Consider the following 20,277-nt stretch of genomic DNA (forward strand, 5'->3'; position numbering starts at 1 on the left):
TAGTTTTTTCCCACCTTGTGAGTTCCCTTGTTTTCTCCACCTTAGCCTCATCTTGCCTTGTAGTTTTGTTCTATAAGAGTCCATAAAATGAGAGTCTTTGGCAGTCTACTTGGGACACACCCCTTCAGTCTTTCTCCCCGAAAGCTTTGTTTCTTTCAATAAATATATTCTGCTGTTAACCTCCATTGTTCTTAAAATTCATTCTTCTATTTTAGAGAACATGGACTCATACAGGACATCTAATAGATTGGGAGTTTCATTCCCCTATATCACCCAGAATGCAGTCATTATGTCATGGGTTGGGTTTGATGGTCCTCAAGGCTGAAATAAGGATCTTTACCCTCTCTTTTAAAATAAGTATGCAGGTTCACTGACTCCCATCTCAAAAAAAAAGTTTTCAGGACACATTGTTAGAATTTTCTGGCGCAATAAAGGAGCAGAATATATATATAGTGGCCTTTTTATTTAAAGAACGAGGAGAGAAGCCCACAACTAGCAAGGGTTTGGCTTCTCCTCTGCCCGGATATGAGGGTGTGTGTATATGTGACCTTTGACCAGATGTGGTACTTGGGGTGAGCATTGATGAAGTGCAAGGAGCTGATTGGAACTTTCTTCACCTGCATAGGGAAAGGAAGGAGGGAGTTATAATCAAGGAATTGGCCATCAAAGTAAGCATCCCCGATTTGGCCTTCCACCATGTTGAACCTCTGCCATAACGTCCTGTAATTTATTCTAGGGCAAACTCTTTCATACATCAGTAAAAAAGAGGTGAAAGAATTATTAGAGGAAGATACTGGACTGGACGCACTCAACAGTGGACCACAGATGCTCAAAGAAATGAGAGGCACAATATAGTTGTGAACTGAGATCTTTTATATGTTTTGAGAGGTGGAAATCTGTGGAATTTGATAATCTGTAGTCTTTTTTTTTTTGTCTTTTTATCGGTACGGGGATCGAACTCACGACTGCCTGCTTCCAAGGCAGGGGCTTATGCCACTGAGCTAAATCCCCAGCCCCTAATCTGTAGTCTTATTGCAGGAAAATTCCAAACCAAACCAAACCAAAAGGAAGACACTTTGCACCAAGGGAGATAAAAAGGTAGGGTTCAGTCCTTACATCAGCTGCCTGTTGAATCTTCACACCAACAGACAGTTGCAGGATAATGCCACAAAGGCAACTGTACTGAAGTTAGTTTATATAGAATTTAGAAGTAGGAGGTACAAAGCAAGTGAGAAAATGTTACAAAATTGGTTACATGCATTGAGTGATATATTAATAGGCAGGCTAGTCTTGAACAGATTTGTTGAAACAAAAGAATTGTTTATCATAATACAGAAATATTCCCCAAACAAGTGGAAGGTCCATTATACAGTGAGCATAGTTAATGGTGTCCTTGATAGGCCAGGGTGCCTTGAGGATAGACAATTACTCTGACTCAGTGCTTATCAGAGGTATGTGAAAGGATTTTGGCCCAGACAGGACACTATAGCTGGTAAAGCCTCAGGCAAAACCAAGGAGTCCATCTCCCCCACCCCTAGGAATTTACCTCTGGCGCCAAAAGAATACCAATGCGGTACCTGTGCATCCCTAATACCCCCTCAGGCTCCACCCCAAACCTAAGCTACAATATGCCCCCACTCCACGAGTCCCACGGAGAGATCGCAGACCCCGGGAGTGGGGGGGGGAGATGCCGCACCCCAGGGGATCGGGGATCTCTCCCCGCATTTTTAAAATAAAGGTCATTTATATTTCATACTTCTTATCTTTTCAGCCGCCGCCCCACAATTCTATCAGTATGCAGCTGGGCTGTAGACACTGTGACGGTCAATTGAATTCAGCATAAACAGCAGAATAGAAACTTGGTCACAGACCTCTCTAATCGATCATGAAATACATGTAAGTTTCTTTCTTTCTTTCTTTCTTTTTTTTTTTTTTCGTTTTTATCGGTAAGAGGGATCGAACTCACGACTGCCTGCTTGCAAGGCAGGAGCTTAATGCCGCTGAGCTAAATCCCCAGCCCCATAAGTTTCCTATTTTATAAATATGTTCTTACGTTATAATTGTGTTCCCAACAGTCTTAGTCACAGTCTTAGAGGGTGAGAGAGAATGGTCCACCCTTAATGAGCCATTCCTATGGGGAAAGCCGAAAAAGGCTATCTGTGCACAGGTGAAAGGACCATTTGCAAGTAAAAGGAACCCCGCAGACCACTGTGCAGTTGAAAGGCAGTTCCCAAGATCTGCTGTTTCGGGAGAAGGAAAAAAGGAAATAAACAGAGCTTGTGTTCTGAAGTGTGTTTTTCTTTACAGTACTCACTCTCTCTCCATGGTTCTGGGAACTCCGGACCTTTCCCTTGCCAGGCAGGCGCTGTGCCGCTGAGCTAAATCCCTGGCAAAAGTACTATTTTTAAAATTTTGATTTGTCTCCCTTATACCTAACTGTATTTCTTCTATCTTACCTCAATTAGGCCGTGCTTCTGGGTATTCCTTTTCTCTTAGTCTTGTTAAGACTTTACTTCAGAAGCGCTTCCTGCTTTGTGAGATTTTGGTCTGATTGGTTTAGTTTCTTAATGGGCTTAGTCACACAGGAGAAGACTCAAATTCTCTGTTGAATCCCATGCCCACATCAAGCACAGAAGAAAAAACAGAATGGTCGGTAGTTCCTAAATCTAAACAGTTCATGGGGAGACGCAACATGAGTTTTTCAAATTAGAGACACTGTCACCTCCAACTCCGCCAGAATTATAATTTGCCTTTGGATAGCCACGGGAAATCAAGAGTGAATTTTGGAAACCCTCAATAGATTCGAAGTCTAAGGCCAGATCACGCTAATTGTCTTTGACCCGCAAGCCTAATGTTTTCCCTGGTAGTCTACCAGACCCTTTCCCCTCCTCCCTTTGGCCTTGCCCTAAGCCTCCAGTCTCTTCTCGTACGAGCTAGGCTTCCTTGCACCATCCTCCTCCCTTTTACCACCCGACTTTCACCCCTCCCTCTCCTCCACCCTCCAGTCACCCACACCTTCTACTACCCGCCTCGCCCCCTCACCTCTTTGGTCACCCGCTGAGCTCCTCCTCTTTCTTTCCCGCCCCATTCCCACCTCCCAACCCCGCCCATCTTCTCCCCAGCTAACGCTACAGCATCTGTCCCTCGCCACTGATCTGCGTTGCACGTTCCTTCTTTTTGTCCCTCCTCACTATCCGTATTACATTGAGCCGGTCGCGTGTGTCGTCACGCTCAGGTCATTTACCCTGTGCCGGAAAGAAAATCGACCAGCACTGTGGGAATTATGGCGGCGGTGGATATCCGAGGTAATGTTGCTTTATACTTAATTCCACAATTAAGGAGTTTACAGCTCGCGGGGGCAAGATTCGAATTACTTTGTGAGGTCCCCCGCGCTCTTTTAGATCGTATCTCTAGATGACCAGTTTGCCCTAGTTTGCCGAGTTTGCTCTAATTCCTGATGAGTGTCTTTAAAACGTCCCTCTGAGCTGCAGTTATATTCTGCATATGATCTCTGTACAGTAGCAGTATTGGGAGTAGTACAGGATAAAGGCATAGCCTTTGGTCAGAGAGGAGACTTTGATAATGAGCCTACTTGGTCTGATGTATCTTCTTGGGACTTGACATGGGCGGGGGGCTGTCTTGTTCTTGAAATTGCACGTCACGGAGGTTGGGTTAGTTTTGAGTCTATAATATCGTACGTGTAACACAGAGTACTGTAATTATTTAGGGTGGGGGGTTGTGATTTACTTTTAACAGTTGAACTGTAGTTCTCAGAATGCTTGTGACTCAATCAGTGGATAGATTTGTGGAGATGAAGCCTCTTAATTGCTTCTTGATCTTGCAAAGTATGTAAGGTTTTGCTTGTGTATACTTATATGTAAAGGAAAATGAGATGCCTTTATACTAACAGAATTAAGGTCTAGCAGACTTATGGTTATCTAGCAGTCTAGCATTTCTGAATCGTGATTTTACATGTTACATGTCATAAGAGTTTCAAGTCCTAATTTCATCACTCCCAAATTGTCAAGAGAGCTGTACTGAGTTGTTTCCATACTAGATAAATAGTGAATAAAAAAAGAAGCATTTAGTCCATAAGTCTACATTAAAGTAGATAGCGTTTGTAATGTTTTATTTTGTATTTAGATTTGTTAGCGAAGGCTCTAAAGCAGTAGGATTGATGATTTGGAGGAACAAGGAGACTGGTATGTATAGAGGCTGAGTGAGGAAAGATGAAGTGGATGGCTTTTCAATTGACCAAAATGGAGAGCCATCAAAGGGTTTTTTAATTTTAAATATTTATTTATTTATTCATTTTTGTCTTTGTGAGAGAGAGAGAGAGTCTCGATATGCAGTTCAGGTTGGTCTTTTTGTACCCCAGGCTGGTCTCGAACTTGCAATGATCCTCCTGCCTCAGCCTCCTGAGCTCTGGGATTATAGGAGTGCACCACCACACCTGGCTATTACCAGAGGGTTCTGACCAGATGGATGACGTATTATGACTTCCCCCTTTTTTTAGGCACTGAGGTTGAGAAGAGTGTAGAATTAAGAGAAACTAGGTAGGAGACTATTTCTGAAATAGATGTAGAGTTAGAGGTTGCTTGGACAAGATTGTTGGCAGTGGAGAAAGGAAGACGTGTTTGGAGTCTGCTTGATTTGGTTTTATGTTGCATGAAGTTGTGGTCATAGATCGTCTCCAAGTGGGCCAGATAATTATGCTCTATTTTGTAGCTATAGACCATAGCTTAAATCTTAGTTAACCATTTTGTTGGATGAACATCCTTGGATACTGGAGTCTGTGTAAATGCATTGATACAAATTTCTGGGGTCAGGGGTATAATCAGTGGCACAGTTTTTGCCTGGCAAACTTGATGTCCTGAGTTCAATTCCTGTTTCCAAAATTAAAAATAAAAATCTCTGATTAGTAAGTCATACTTTTCCTTGGCCTTCAGTCATGAATTAATAAATGTTTGCCAATTTCTATGAATCAGGGCTTGTGCTACTTCCTGATTAGTAAAACCTACAATTTAATTAATTAGTTAATTAATTGTCTTTTTGAGACAGGCTCTTGCTATGCAATTCAGGGTAGCCTTCATCTCACTTTGTAGTCCAGGCTGGCCACAAACTCAGCAATCCCCCTGCCTCAGCCTTCCAAGTGCTGGAATTACAGGCATGTGCCACTGTATCTTGCTAAACCTACAATTTAATAAGGATGCATTTGTATTTTGTCATTGTTCTTCTATTTTTTTTTTTTTTTTTTTTTTTTGTGAGATGATCTTACCATGCTCTTCAGGTTAGTCTTGAACTCACTATGTAACTGACACTGGTCTTGAACTCAAGACTATTCTGCCTCAGCCTTCCAAATGCCAGGATTACAGGTGTGCATCACCAAACTTGGCTTCATCTAATTTTTTAACCCTTATTTTTATTGGTACATGTTTGTAGTATATAATTATTACATTTGTTGTGCAAAGTTGGTACATGTATATGATATATTTTAATTCTTTTTTCCTTCCCTTCCTCTCTTTCTATCTTCATGTAAATTACTAATACTAATACTATGAGTATTAGTAATAAAAGTATATAAAACTTGCCATCAGAGTGGAGAAAAATACTGGGCATAGTGACGTGTGACTGTAATCCCAGCACTTGGGAGGCTGGGGGATTGAGTTTAAGATCAGGAGGATTGAGTTTGAGATCAGCCTGGACTACACACCAAGACCCTGTCTCAAAAATAAATAAAATAAAAATAAGAGAGTAGAAAAAATCACCACCAACACCATGATTATCATATTTGATATTTATTAGGTTACAGTATGCTAAGCATTTTACATACATAAGCTAGTATTCATAATTATAAATCCTACTTGCCAACAGTTAGGAAAAGTTACAGATACGAAATAATGAGGAACTGATAGAAGCCAGTAACAATGCCTCTGAAAGTAAGAATATGGGAAACATATTTTTAGGGAAGAAAAATGATAATTTTCTAAGAAAATTTAAAAGAATTGTATGGGGAGTTTTGTTATAAGTAAATGTTTTAATAATTAGATTACAGAACTTAAATTAAAAATTATTATCATTTGTTGCTTTTTATTGGCAGAAAAATGTCTTTCTGAAAATATTTCCTGGTGTCTCATTTTTGGTTATTACATGATCCACTTATAATAAACTATATAATGGTCTGTACTAATTATGTTTTCAAATTTATGAATGCTTTAATTGCTTTCTTTATTTAACAAGTCATAGTAATATTGTTCTAATTATTTTGGTTTCTGTGTACTTCGTTTGTCTCCTTCATTTTAGGACATGTATAGCATATTTTACATTTTTACTTAAACAAGTACAATGCCTCTGATTTGATTCATTTTGCTGAAAACTGCCTGTCACCTTGAATTAGATCTGACTTCTTCAGAGATCCCAGAGTAATTGCAGTATAGAAGAGGTTGAAATTTTGGGGCTGGCGATTTAGCTCACTGGCATAAGCGCCTGCCTTACAAGCAGGCAGTCGTGAGTTCGATCCCTGGTACCGATAAAAAAAAACAAAAAGACAAAAAAAAAATTCAGCCAGTCATTATATAGACATTTTGATGTTCATGATGTAAACCTAGTGGTGTTTAGTCCTTTGTGGTATGAAACATCATCCAATAGCCAATAATTGTTATGAGCATAGAGAAAAAAACACCAGGTAGCACACTTTTGTAATTCCACTCTGGGAGTCTGGGACAGGAGGATCTCAAATTAGGCCGAAGGTGGGCTAAGTGTGAAGGTACTGGGTTTAATTTCCAGTACTTCTTTTTTTTTTTTTTAATTTGTCTTTTTTCTTTTTATCCGTACTGGGGATCGAACTCACGACTGCCTGCTTGCAAGGCAGGCGCATATGCTGCTAAGCTAAATCCCCAGCCCCGATTTCCAGTACTTCTAAAAGCTAAATAAAACCAAAAGCCTCATTGGTTAAATGTATCTACTTACCATGTCTCTCTAAAGATTTAATTCTACTCAAATATGAACAGTGTGTTTGCAATAAGGGAATTTGACTATTATTTATCCTTTAACTTTTACATCATTATCATTGCATCTGTAATAATAGCTCCACAATTTATTTCTTTGTACCTACTTGAGAGGTCTCAAAATGATGTCTGAGGATGTGTCTGAAAATTTTTTTTTGGTCTTTTTCTTTTTTTTTTATTGGTACCAGTGATCGAACTCACGACTGCCTGCTTGCAAGCCAGGCGCTTATGCCGCTGAGCTAAATCCCCAGCCCCTGTGTTTGAAATTTTTAAAATTAGTAACCAGCACATAAAACTTAGAATTTGTAGTTTTTGAAAAGATCTTTCTTTTTTTTTTTTTTTTTGTGGTACTGGAGATTGAACTCTGGACTTAGTGCTTGCCAGGCAGGTGCTTTGCTGGTGAGCTAACTCCCTGGCCCTTGAAAAGATTTTGTATATATATCAAGCCTTAACACTTTTTTCTCCTAATCAAATTATTCTCTAAATGTATAATATACTTTGTATTTCTGCATATGAAATCTCTCTGTTTTGAATTGATTTATCCTTCTTTTTTCCACGGTGAGCTCTGGATTTTTTTTTTTTTTTTTCCTCTTCTAGATTGAACCTGGGGCCTTAGTACTGAATCGTATTCCCAACCCATTGGGGACAGGTTTCGTGAAGTTGCCTAGGCTAGGCTTCAATGTGGGATCCTCCTGCTGTGGTCTCCTGTACTACTGAGATTATACCACCATACCTCAACTTTCTGTTCCTTAACATACAGTGTTAAAATTCAGCTTTGCTCCTATGAAAAATCATTTTCATTCGCCTGGGTAAAACATTTTGCTCTCTCTTCTGTGCTTCTATATTTATTTATCCATTTTATTGTATTACTATATTGTGTTTTTATTGTTTTCTTGTATGTTTCTCTCTTCTGTGAGAATACATAGGTTAGGATTCATGCCATTCTTATGTTGATGTAGTGCCTACTACATTAGATCCATAATAAATTTTTGTTAAATTGGATTTTTTCCCTTGATTCTAATCTTTATCACTTTGTTTCTTTCCTGTAGATAATCTACTGGGAATCTCTTGGGTTGACAGCTCTTGGATCCCCATTTTGAACAGTGGTAGTGTCCTGGATTACTTTTCAGAAAGAAGTAATCCTTTTTATGACCGAACATGTAATAATGAAGTGGTCAAAATGCAGAGGCTAACATTAGAACATTTGAAGTAAGTCATTTTAAGAAGATAGCATCTTTGCCAACTAGAGATTTTGTTAACAAACACTTCTGTTTGAGCTGTGGATTACGAAGTTTAGAGTAAAATTTTGAAAGAAAAATTTAAGCTTTATTTGGGTTTTTACAAATTTTCTGTCCAAGGAAATTATTAGTAGTTACTTGCAATTTAGTCATTTCTTTTTTTTTTAAATTTAGTCATTTCTTATAACTTCATAATACCTATTTGAAATCTGTTACTCTGAATGGTTTTAGCTGTGCAGTTGTACTTCTCAACCAATTATAATTATTGTTCCTTTTAAAATTTAATTATATGTTTTATGCCATAATCTGGTTTGTATTAGTTTTTTTATATGATAAAGTAGTAAAATTCAACCAAATATAAAGCAAGATTCTTCGACTAAGGATGCTAGTTAAAAATTTATTACTGTTAAGCCGGGCGTGGTGGCTCACGCCTGTAATCCCAGCACTCGGGAGGCTGAGGTGGAGGATCGTTGTGAGTTCGAGACCAGCCTTGGCTACAAAGTGAGGCCAAGCCCAGCCTGAACTGCATAGGGAACCTCCGTCTCAAAAAATACAAAAAAAAAAAAATTATTAGTTATGAAGGTTTCTGAAATTGTATATAATTTGTCATCTTTTACCTAAGCATCGCAGTGGTAGATTTTATGAAATTAAATCTCTATGGTATTTTAAGTGATTTTTGTTATGAAATATTAATAAGATGACTTTTTGTTGCTTTTAAACAATCTGGCAGGGCAAAAGTATATTAGGGTAAAGATAAGGTTTTTGGTGTTTATTTTTATATTTTATTTATTTATAGACCTTGGTCAAGAAACATTGTGTTTTGATTGCCTTTTTGAAACTTTTTTTTTTGATTGTATTTTTCTGTCAAAGTATTAAGTTAAACTCATGGTGAATTTTGTAAAAAATGTTGTTTAAACACCAATTATTGGCTGGGCATAGTGGTGCACAACTGTAATTCCAGCACTCAGGAGGCTGAGGCAGAAGGGTGGCTGAGAGTTTAAGGCCAGCCTGGACTGGAAAGTGAGTTCAAGGCCAGCCTGAACTACATAGTGAAACCCTGTCTCAAAAAGACTAAAAAACAAAACAAAAGAAGCAGTGTTTTATGTGTATATTGCCTTCCCAGATAATCAGCCAGTTTTATTTAACAGCCAAGTTTTAACACCAAACACAGATAACTTTAATCCTATTAAAGCGTAGCTACAGTTTATGTCATTTGAATGTCCTGCAGAAGAACTGTAATCATTCATAGATTGGGATGTCTGTCTGTTTCAGTCAGATGGTTGGAATTGAGTATATCCTTTTACATGCTCAAGAGCCAATTCTTTTCATCATTCGAAAGCAACAGCGGCAGTCCCCTGCTCAAGGTAAAATGTATAAACTTTAAGCATTTTTTTCTTAAAAATGGCATGATTTATCTTGTCTATCTATTTTTCTATGGATTGTGTTCTGTTTTGAGGGTTTCCAAAACATACACTTGTTCAGTTTGGGGCACTCACCAGACTCAGCATGTAGTTTTCCTCATAAGATTTGTTTTGGCTACACAGTAAACACAAAACCAGATTAGTAATAAAAAAGGACAGAGCCAAGGATTTAGTTCAGCAGCATAAGTGCTTGCCGCCCCCACAAGAAAAAAAAAGACACAATAATTGGGAACTGTAGGAATCTATGTGCTGGTTTCCTGTGCTTTTTCTCTTGTGAGCAGCTACAGTGAGCATGCCTTCTCTTCAACAGTGATATACAGTCACATGTGTGTGTGTCTGTTCAGGGAGGCCCACTTTAAACTTGGAGTTTAGGATTTTTTTATTGAGACCTTGTCTCAATAGATAGAAATGTTCTGTCCACCAGAATTCTAGACTTCCAGAAGGAAATTAGATGTCCCCTGTACCCACCTTGCTGGTGCATTTTGGCAGAATGTTTCAAAAGCCACATTCTGTTGTTCATATGTATGGGCACCATAATTTTTGTTCACCTGCCCAAGGGCAATTTTTTAGGCATCAGCTGTCAGAACAACTCAACTCTGTGAGCATAGTTGTTGGGATCCCACTGAGCCTCAGACATCCCAACTGACTTTTCTTATTTCAGTGAACTGAATTAATTGAATATCATCAGAGATATTCAGTTAATGATATTCAGTTGATGATATTCAATGTCACATTCAGCCAGGAGTCTTACCTAGATTTTACTACTGAATGAAAGCTTGCTTGGGAATTACTTCTGGAAAGTATAGGATCTAGATTTGGTTTTGAATCAGAGAACGAAGATGTCTGTTGTAGAGATGACTAGAATTTTAAGACATTTGGGAATCAAACCAGGACATCAGAAAAATTCTTCCTGAAGAGATGACTCAAGGTAAAGAAGCCACTTAGTGTTGTCTCAGCTATAGCTTTCAATTAGGTATCCTCATAAAGACATTTAGGAACAACTGTTAACACTACTATTGATTTCAGAGATTGCTAAAGAAGCTGTGGTTCCAGAATCTAAATTTAGTTTTAAAATGAAAGATTTAGAGTCTCTTTCTAAAAAAAAGAGACCTTAGAAGAGATCAGTGAAGAAGGTTCAGGGTGTAGAGATTCAGGGTGTAGAGTCTATACAAGAGGGCAGCTTCTTATGCCTTAGGATTCAGTCGTGAGGTTGGAGGCAGCTTTAGTGTGTCTTATGTCTTTATTCTGGGGCCCATGTCCTTCTTGCTGTAAGGTCTTATTCTCAAAAGTTTGATTGACTGATAATAGCATTGGTACCCAAATGCACATTAAATTGATTTAATGTAATTCAGATGCTTATTGGGGAGAAGTACTGTTCTTGGAGGGCTAGAGAGTAGAGATTGTCCAGAACTGTGTTCATAAACATTTTTCTCCCCACTGCTTTAGTTATCCCTCTGGCTGATTACTATATCATTGCTGGGGTAATTTATCAGGCACCAGACTTGGGATCAGTTATAAACTCCAGAGTGGTGAGTGTTTTCACATTCTTTAAACTTTAATTGAGCTACCCTGCTTCTAAGAAGCAAACAGGAACTCCTCTCCCTTATATAAGTTAGTGTGAAGTACTGACCATTACAATGTCTTGATCATTGCTAACCATAGGGCAAATCAATGCTATTACACTTCTATATTAGCCAATGCTATTGGCTTTCTATATTAGTAGGTTTTATGTCCATTTATTATGGATGAAAATATTCAGAAAAATAAGTTGCATCTGTTTTAAAGATGTTTTAGACATTTTTCCTGTATCATTCCCTGAGTAATGTATAACTATTTAAATATAATTTACATTAGGCCCTAATAATCCAGAGATGGTATAAAGTACATGGGGGGATGTATGTAGGTTATATGCAAATACTGTATTCTTATAACAAGGGATTTGAGAAACCATGGATTTTGCTATATGTGGAGAGTCTTGGAACCAGTTCTTTGTGGATTCTGAGGGATGACTGTACAACTCCAGTTACATAGTAATATAGATTTGAAAAATAGGAAATTTCTCTGTTCATATATGTAGTGTTTTATATTTACTTTGGAAATTTTGGTTGACCTAGTGAGAGATTTAGAATTTGTTTTCTTTTTACAAGCTTACCGCAGTGCATGGCATTCAGTCAGCTTTTGATGAAGCTATGTCTTACTGTCGATATCATCCCTCTAAAGGATATTGGTGGCACTTCAAAGATCATGAAGAACAAGGTAGGTAGGCCACCCAGACCCTCTTAAAATAACACTTGATTTTCCAAGGTTGAAATTGTTTTCTTTAGGAAACAGCTATTGATGTTTTTTGTCAATGACGTAACATAATGACATTGATGAAGCTATGATTTGTGTAACTAGATTTGGTAATAATAGCTTTTATATAGGACTAGATATAAATTTAATCTGTTTAGATAATTGGTAGTCTTAGTGAATATGGTTCAAGATTTTTTTTTCTTTTTTAAAAATTTTATTGTGCAGTTTAGATATACAAAACAATCATTTTCATCATAGAAAGTTTTAAAATATTTGGAACATAAGAGAAACAGTGATGGCAGTGAACAAGGTACTTCCTGTTTATCTGTTAGGTCATCTTGGAGCTTTGAACTCTTCTCTCTTTAGTCTTGATACTAGGCGTTGCTCTTATAGCCCTACCTTCAGTTGACCAGGGTATTTTTTTTTAACCCATCTGTGTTACTGTTGTAGCATTAGGTCCCTTAATTCTGTGGCTGCTAATCTGCAGTTGTTACTTTTTACCAGGAAAACTACCTCTAGAAATGTGTCTATAACAGTTTTTTCTACTCTGCATTTTCTTCTTTTAGAATAACAACTCAAAATAAGTTACAATTGGTAAGGTAGCCTTGTGTGGAATTCAGACCTATAGAATGGTCTTTCTGGTATAGTTATTTTGATTTTTATAGATGCAGGCAACAATGTTTGATATGAAAAAGTATTTCTTAGTTGAGTAAAGTTGGTTCATGAGCCATTTTCCTCTAATGAAGCTTAGAGCAACGCTTTTAAAAATCCTTAATTTAAGATAATTTGAAGATAGCACCCTGATATACCTAACCTCCCATCCCTCACAATTGCAGATTTTACATGTGAATAGATTTAAAATTTCTCCAGGTTCTTTCAAACTTTCATAATTTTCTGTCCTCTCACTTTGACATGTCAATTAGAGCAGGGTAGCTTGATTTTGTAAAACCTGCCCTTTCATTATTTCCAGTAGATTTTGTGGGAAAAGACCATTTAATAAACTTAAAATACACGATACCAATAATTGAGGTTGTGATTTAGGTAATTATGAAAAACTGTAGCCTCAAAACTCATCTCTGTCCATACTGAAACTGAAGGGTTTTTTTGTTTTTTTTTTTTCTTTTTGGTACTAGGGATAAACTCACAGCCTTGTGCATACCCTGCAGGCGCTTATGCCAGTGAGGAAGATCCCTGGCTGAAGTGTCTTTAAAAGACATATGCAGCTTTTTAAATGGAGAATTTACCATAATTTAAGGAGAATTGAAATATGTATGCTTTGTTTAGGTCATTTGGAGAAATTGTATGACTCTATAAAGATTTGTAAAATATGAATCATCAGATTAATTGGGTAATATTTTGACTTGGATTTTATATTTTAATAGATAAAGTCAAACCGAAAGCTAAAAGAAAAGAAGAACCAAGCTCTATTTTTCAAAGACAGCGTGTGGATGCTTTGCTTGTAGACCTTAGACAAAGATTTCCACCTAAATTTGTGCAGGTAATGAGAATGTGTGGCCAATACTTTGTGTTTGTTTGTGTGTGTATGTATGTGATTTGTTATTTTTCTTGACATATACATATTTAATTGAAAATTGTTTCTGGTTTCGTTATGGCAAAGTAGACCAAACACGGGAAGAAACTGCACCTAAAAGGTTTAGGAGGCTGTTTGTTATACTGATTGGCCTGAAGGATCTCTCCCAAAGAGTCAGAGCCCTGTGTGGGTTTGGGTGTGTGTGTGGGGTGTTTTGGGGTTGTTATGGGGAGATCAATTGGGGTTAAAAAGCAGACTTAGTGTGTTATGATTGGTGGGTTGGGTGATGTGGATTGTGAAGGAGTTTAAACATCTCAAGTTATATTGCCAGGTTATCAATTAAGTAAGCGTGGATTACACAAAGGAAGGAATGTTCTGGTATCAGGCTTGTCTGGACATGTGCGCTTGATTTTGTGGGGCACTCTTGGCAGGCTTTTCCTTAAAATTTTAATGTCCTCTTCATTCAGTGTGGCCTAGAAATAACAGTCCCACTGATAAGTATTCTCATTCTCAAGATTGCTCAAGTGTACAGGTTGTAAAAAATCTAGGTTATAAAATCCTGTTGGTACTCTGTGTGCATTCTCATGTAGTATAGGTATCTAAGCTCCTTAAACAATCTGATGGTTAACACAATAGTGTAAGAATACACTATTTTTGGTAGAGGGCTTGGCATGATAAAAGAGGGGATTAGAATTTTAGAGTTATAAAGTTATATTGATATAGGGGAATGAAACTCCCACCCTACTATTACGTCCAGTATGAGTTCTTGTTCTCTAACATTAAAAAATGAATTTCAGGAACAACAGAGGTTAAGAGTAGAATATATTTATTGAGAGAAAGAAAGCTTCAGGCTGAGAGACAGAAAGGGTCCCCAGTGGGTTGCCAAAGACTGTCTTTTCTAGGGACTTTTATAGAGTAAAATCATGAGGTTAGATGGGTCAAAGATGGGGGAAAATGGGAATTTTCCAGATGGGCGTAAGGCGGGAGAGAACTGTGGTCAATCAATAAGATTAACTGCTCAGCTAAAATTGATTAAATTAGGAACAAATGGGGGAGTGAGTCACATAGTAAGGGGCATGCTTAACAGCAGGGACTCTTCCTGTAGGGGGATGGGATGCTGACTCCTGATTTCCTCAGGGTAATAGAGAACTATTTGGACTGTTTGTCCTTAGGGTATGGTTCTATTTGCTTTATCTTTTGTCATGAGATCTGACCCACAGCAGGAGGTGATTGTGTCTTTCAACGCTGCAAAGTTTCTGAATTTTTGCTCTGGCTCCTTTGAGGGCCCAGCCCTGTCTGACTGCCTATAATATTTTTAACTAACTTGGCTGCCTGTAACAATATGAATTGTGCTGTGTGATTTGAGAGGGAGGCACTCCAACAGCAATAGTAAATTTTTTTTTTCTTTGTCTTTTTGAGACAGGTTTTACTATGCAATTCAGGGGTGGTCTTTATCTCACTTTGTAACTCAGGCTGCTTTCGAATGTGCAGTGTCCTTCTGTGTCAGCTTCCTGAGTCCCGGGATTACAGGCTTGCACTACCATGCCAGGCAGCAATAGTAAATTCTTATAAATGAGTTTTTCAAGTGAAGTGGTTGTTGCAGTTCTTGACATTTACAGATCTGTGTATGCTTATGATCATAAATATACCATTGCTCCTAAGAGCTATTTAAGAAATTTTCAAAAGTAGTTTTAAATTAAATGACTATAGAACAGGCCTCTTTTTCTGTTCCTGACTGTTCCTGTAGAGAGAAATGTATTATTGGAATAATTTTATGGTAATGAAGGGATCAGAGCATGCAAGTTGGAACATGCCATATTTCCCTGAAAGTAAGATCAGTTCTTATATTAATTTTTGTTCCAAAAATGTAGTAGGGCTTATTTTCAGGGAATGTGTTATTTTCTCATGTACAACAATTGTGATAACTTGGACCCCGGTATAAAATCCAAGGAAGCAAGAAATTAAAATTTGGGAAGCAAAGGCTTTATTTCCAGGCTTGGTGACAAGTCTCTGGGAGCCAATTTGGAGACTGCAAGTACCTGACAGCTAAAAGTCAGGGCTTTTATCTTGTAAATCCACAAACAGCTGCAGGTCACACAATGTAAGGAAGGGGATGGGGGTGTGGCGCAAACAGAAAGGGCCATTACATGACTTGGGAAGGGCAAGATGAAGGGTAAGCAAGTCTCCCTGCATACAAGCAAGTTTAGATAAGAAGAAATCTTGTTTTTCTTAGCAAAGAATAGAGAATTCTAACAGCAATTAACAACCTTATCTACCCTACTTGAGCACCACAACTGTTATTTGTAGAGAGCAACAATGGTTAACATATCAATTAGGTAAGATTTTACAATTCTTTACAGAGGAGAGCATTGATTAACATATCAATCCTTTACTCAGAGGGAAAAGGAAAACACACATATACAGTAAGGCCAAGTTACAGGTATTGCTATGATACAAACGAAGCTATTTTTGTGAAGAATAGTACAATCTAATACAATCTAATGCAATTAACACAATTTGTGACGGGCTCAGGTCTTTGTTTTGTGGCCTTTTGGGAAGTTAAAACTTAACCTAGTTAGATGTGAAGGGAGAAGGGGAGGGGAAGCAGCAGGTGGGCTTATACAGAACAGGCTTCGGCGCGATAGTTAGGGGGGCTTAGGTTATAACAACAATATATTATGTTTAATAATTACATTTATTCACTTATTTATGTACAAAAATCTACATTTATTGAAATGTAGTCATGTCATTTTCTTCTGGAATATTGTACTAACTCTCTAAAACCCCAGATTCTGGCCTGAATTTCTTACAACTCCATTTCCTGTGAAACCATTGTCCCTGATCTCATTTCTAGCAATAAAGCTGTCCTTAAGTGAGCATTTCTTGTCTGTGGACCCTTCGCATTGAGACTTCCCATTTTGTCCCCAGAGTTTTCTCAAAAAGTTTCCCTTAAGTCAAGTGTTTATGGAAGACTTAGAAGATAGGAGTAGCAATCAAAATGATGACAGTTAAGAATGATAATCCATACAAAATTCACGAAAAATCTGAAGCATCAAAATTCAGAATATAGGAAAAACAGTAGAATTTGGTTGAAATAGTAGTTGTAGGGATTTGGTTTACATTGAACAACCTTCAGAATATTGAGCAGCTTTTGCATTTGGTTTCTGAGGTGTGCTGGTGAGTGAACACTCTTTTAGGCTAGGGTTCCTACTGTAGTTCATTTGGCATTTGTTCCTACCTTTTTTTTGTCTTTTTGAGGCAGTCCAGGCTGAACTTGAGCTCACTTTGTAGCCTGGGGTGGTTCTCAAACAATTTGGGGGATTATAGTTGTATGCCACCATGCACAGCCTTGCAGTGATTCATTTGTTCATTTCTACCTGGTAGGCTAATGTGGACATTACAGAAAATTCAAAGACTGCCTCCATTTTTAATACAAAAAAGCTCTACATTACGGAAAATAATGAAAAATCTAAAACAGTAAGAAATAGAATAATCACATGTAAATAATCACACGTGTATGTTAATTGGACCTAGAAAAGTCATTTGGAGACTGGCCACTGTTTTTGGGTGAGTTCACACTGTAAGATGTATCTAGCACATGCCAAAACTTCACAGTCCTGAAGGAAAGGAGCTGACTTCGTACTGCAGAGCAGTCTGGAACCTATAACGATTCCCTTGCCTCAGCCTCCTGAGTGCTGGGATTACAGGTGTGCACCACCATGCCCAGTTCTGTTTTACTTTTAAACACTTTTAAGCACAGTCTCATTGCCTGAGAGTGAGGAGTAGTTTGTGAACTCTGAGGAGAAAGAAGGTGTTTTACATGATTTAACTTGGATAATGGGGCTAAGGAGATGACAGGGCCCAGTTAAGTAAAGGAATTGCTATGCAGAATAGAGGACCTGACATTGTTCCTAACCTCTATTGCTCCCATCACTTTTTCCTGCAGTTTGATTTTTTAATAGTACACTGATCACACGTAGTATGTTCATAGGAAAATACCGTTTTTCTCTCATTTTTGATGCCTGCCAACTCCAAAAGTCAGAGGGGTTCATCTAGCCTCATCCTCCTTTTTTCTGCTATGGTTCATTTCCTTTAAGCAAGTAAGTTGAGTCTTAAAAGTTTTCATTATTTCTCTCATTAAATTCTACTTAACTACATTTTAAATAGTATTGTAGCCTTTGCATGGAAGCAAGCGGCTTTGTTAGATGTTCAGGGTTTTTTGTGGTTAACTACTCTAGTTTTATATTTGTTTCTGGAATGGAGAGTAAAAGTAGAAAAATAAACAAATTTTTACTTTTGTGGTACACAATAATTTTATAGCACATAATTTTTCTTTATGAAGTCATTTATAATGTAATTTGATGATGTTATTTTTTAATTTTGTTTATAAATATTTAAAGATATAAAGTAAAGATAATAGTTCACTCAAAATTATTTGTAAATATAACTAGATTCCAAAACAATAGCACAATTCAGTTTTAACACATCTTCTCTAAATGATTTAAAAGTTTATTTGCAAGATTGAATGAATAAAACAACTAATTTTTTAATCATTCATAAAGTGAAGATGGAATATTTACCTTACTAAGTAGTAAGGTTTTTTATTAAGACAAATGATGTCATTTTAATAAGAAATACAAAATCAAGAAGAATGCTTTGGTTAATCTGACCTGTTTTCTTATGTTTCCTCTGTCTCACCTCCCTATTCCCTGTTTTTTAAATTACAGCAAAAATCTGGAGAGAAGCCCATCCCAGGTATGATGCAATTGATACTCTTCATAAACTTGAAATAAGACCAATGTGTTTGATTCAGTAACAATGACAGTGATGAGATGAGCTAAGGTCATTTTGTTCTTTAGTTATTGTAGTTTGTCACTCCTGACTTTTGAGATCTCCTGAACTAGCACTTTTGTGGTAGTAATACTAGTAATTAAAAGGTGAATTTGGAGCTGGGTGTGGTGGCACATGCCTGTAATCCCAGTGCTTGAGAGGCTGAGGCAGGAGAAAGCCAGACTAGGTTACATAGTATTCAAGGCCAGGCTGAACTGCATAAGAACCTGCCTCAAAATACAAAAAACAAAGAATTTGGGTGGAAAGACTAGGAAGTAGGAGGAAATCAGGGTGATCTGAGGTTGTTTTTAGTTTCATAATTAAAAACAGTATTGAACTGGGGTATAATAATTATACCTTGGTTATATTTTATTTAAATACTATGTGTTCTTGTATAGTATCATACATTTCCTTGGGGCAGTAATAGGTTGTTAGATTTATAACTGGCTTCTTAAATATGCTTGCCTGAGCCAGGCATGGTGGCACATGCCTCTAATCCCAGCACACTGGAGGCTGAGGCAGGAGGATTCACGAGTTCAAAACCAACCTGGGCTACAAAGTATATTCAAGCCAATCTCATTACATAGCAAGACCTTGTTTCTAAAAATAAAAACAAAACACCTGCCTGAGGAAACTGCTAAATGTAGAATTTGAGATAAGCAATAAATAAATGAATTTCAAAGAGTGAACCTTCATAGTAACCATTGTCTAAATTTATCCTTTTACCTTTATTCTTCTTAAAAAAAAATCTGCTGTGGGTGTCTAGTGGATCAGACAAAGAAAGAAGCAGAACCTATACCAGAAACTGTAAAATCGGAGGAGAAAGAGACCATAAAGAATGTCCAGCAGACACTGAACACTAAAGGCCCACCTGAGAAAAGGATAAGACTTCAGTGAGTGTGGGAGAAAACAAAGTTTACAAGACTCCTATTCTCAGTTATTATACCTCAATACTGTTGTAGACTTTTGAGCCTGAAAGTCCTTTTCTACCACCCTCTTATTTGTATGGAATATGATTGTTCTTTAAGGAAGGTTGTTATTTTCATCCTACTGTGTAAATATTTCTTATATATCTTTTGTAATCTTTCCTCTACTGGACTTGAGGAATTTACTTACATGTGTACCTATGTTACATTTAAAGACAAAAATAAAGTGTTTGTATATCTTCCTTCATCGTAACTTTTTCTTTTTTCACTGCCATCTCTGAAGTTTTTTAGATACATTTTGAGGATCCAAAGGTTTAATGTTAACACAATAACGATTAAGCACGTTTTCTTATATTAGTTACATATTCTTTTTTTTAAAGTTAAACATTTTTATTAGTACATGCTTGCCATACATGATCACATTCATAACAGGGAATTTGGGCACGTTCATAATAAGTCTGAATTCTTACCATTGTCCTCCCTTCCCTTCAACCTTTCTTGCTTTCCCTATTTACAGAAGTTCTGTTTGCATTTTTTCCTTCTACTTTTTAAATTTTTCTTTTCTTCCCTCTCCCCTTTCTTGTTCTCCTATTTGTACATATCTAACCCTCCATTATACTCCTTACTTATAATTTGGGTTTGTCATACAAGAGAAGCAATATGATATTTAAATTCATGTGTTTGATTTATTTCACTTAAGATTTTGGTCTCGAGGCATCCATTTACCTAAAAAACACCTCAAGTGTATCCTTTGTGGCAGAGTAGTACACTATTATATACAAATACCACCTATTCTTTATACATTCATCTGTTGGTGGGCATCTTGGTTGTTTCCAAGATTAAGCTGTTACAAATTGTGCTGCTATAATGTGGGTATGCATGTATCATAATAATATGATCACTTTAACAGGAAGATACATAGAAGGGGAATAGATAGATCAAATGGAACTGCTAATTTTATTTCTTTTTTTTATTTTATGGAAAATAAAAAAATTTCAAAACAAAATAGAATAGCAATAGTTAACATATTAC

The 20,277-nt window shown here is 37.1% G+C and overlaps 1 protein-coding gene and 1 long non-coding RNA gene across 4 annotated transcripts; one reads left to right on the forward strand and one right to left on the reverse strand.

The window, feature by feature from the left end:
- Positions 1-444: 444 nt before the first annotated feature.
- LOC101787081 (uncharacterized) lies at positions 445-3,153 on the reverse strand. Of its 2 annotated transcripts, XR_001201834.3 has the most exons (4): positions 3,043-3,153; positions 2,457-2,666; positions 2,315-2,386; positions 445-617 (listed from the first exon to the last, which is right to left on the reverse strand). It is a non-coding gene; the product is annotated as an uncharacterized LOC101787081 (long non-coding RNA). The 2 variants fall into 2 exon arrangements; XR_216342.4 differs by lacking the exon at positions 2,315-2,386.
- An 8-nt stretch (positions 3,154-3,161) lies between these two features.
- Positions 3,162-19,487, forward strand: Med6 (mediator complex subunit 6). Of its 2 annotated transcripts, XM_003472389.5 has the most exons (8): positions 3,163-3,305; positions 8,057-8,216; positions 9,518-9,609; positions 11,113-11,195; positions 11,814-11,922; positions 13,341-13,456; positions 18,217-18,244; positions 19,086-19,487. In XM_003472389.5, the coding sequence occupies exons 1-8, from the start codon at positions 3,284-3,286 to the stop codon at positions 19,214-19,216; spliced, it is 741 nt and encodes a 246-aa protein (XP_003472437.1). In that variant the 5' UTR covers positions 3,163-3,283; the 3' UTR covers positions 19,217-19,487. The 2 variants fall into 2 exon arrangements, with proteins under 2 accessions (XP_013010797.1, XP_003472437.1); XM_013155343.3 differs by lacking the exon at positions 13,341-13,456 and having other exon boundaries at positions 3,162-3,305.
- Positions 19,488-20,277: the final 790 nt, after the last annotated feature.

The sequence above is a fragment of the Cavia porcellus genome, unplaced genomic scaffold (genome assembly GCF_034190915.1).
Source record: "Cavia porcellus strain 051 isolate PalLab524CR breed Dunkin Hartley unplaced genomic scaffold, mCavPor4.1 scaffold_31, whole genome shotgun sequence".
NCBI lineage: Eukaryota > Metazoa > Chordata > Mammalia > Rodentia > Caviidae > Cavia > Cavia porcellus.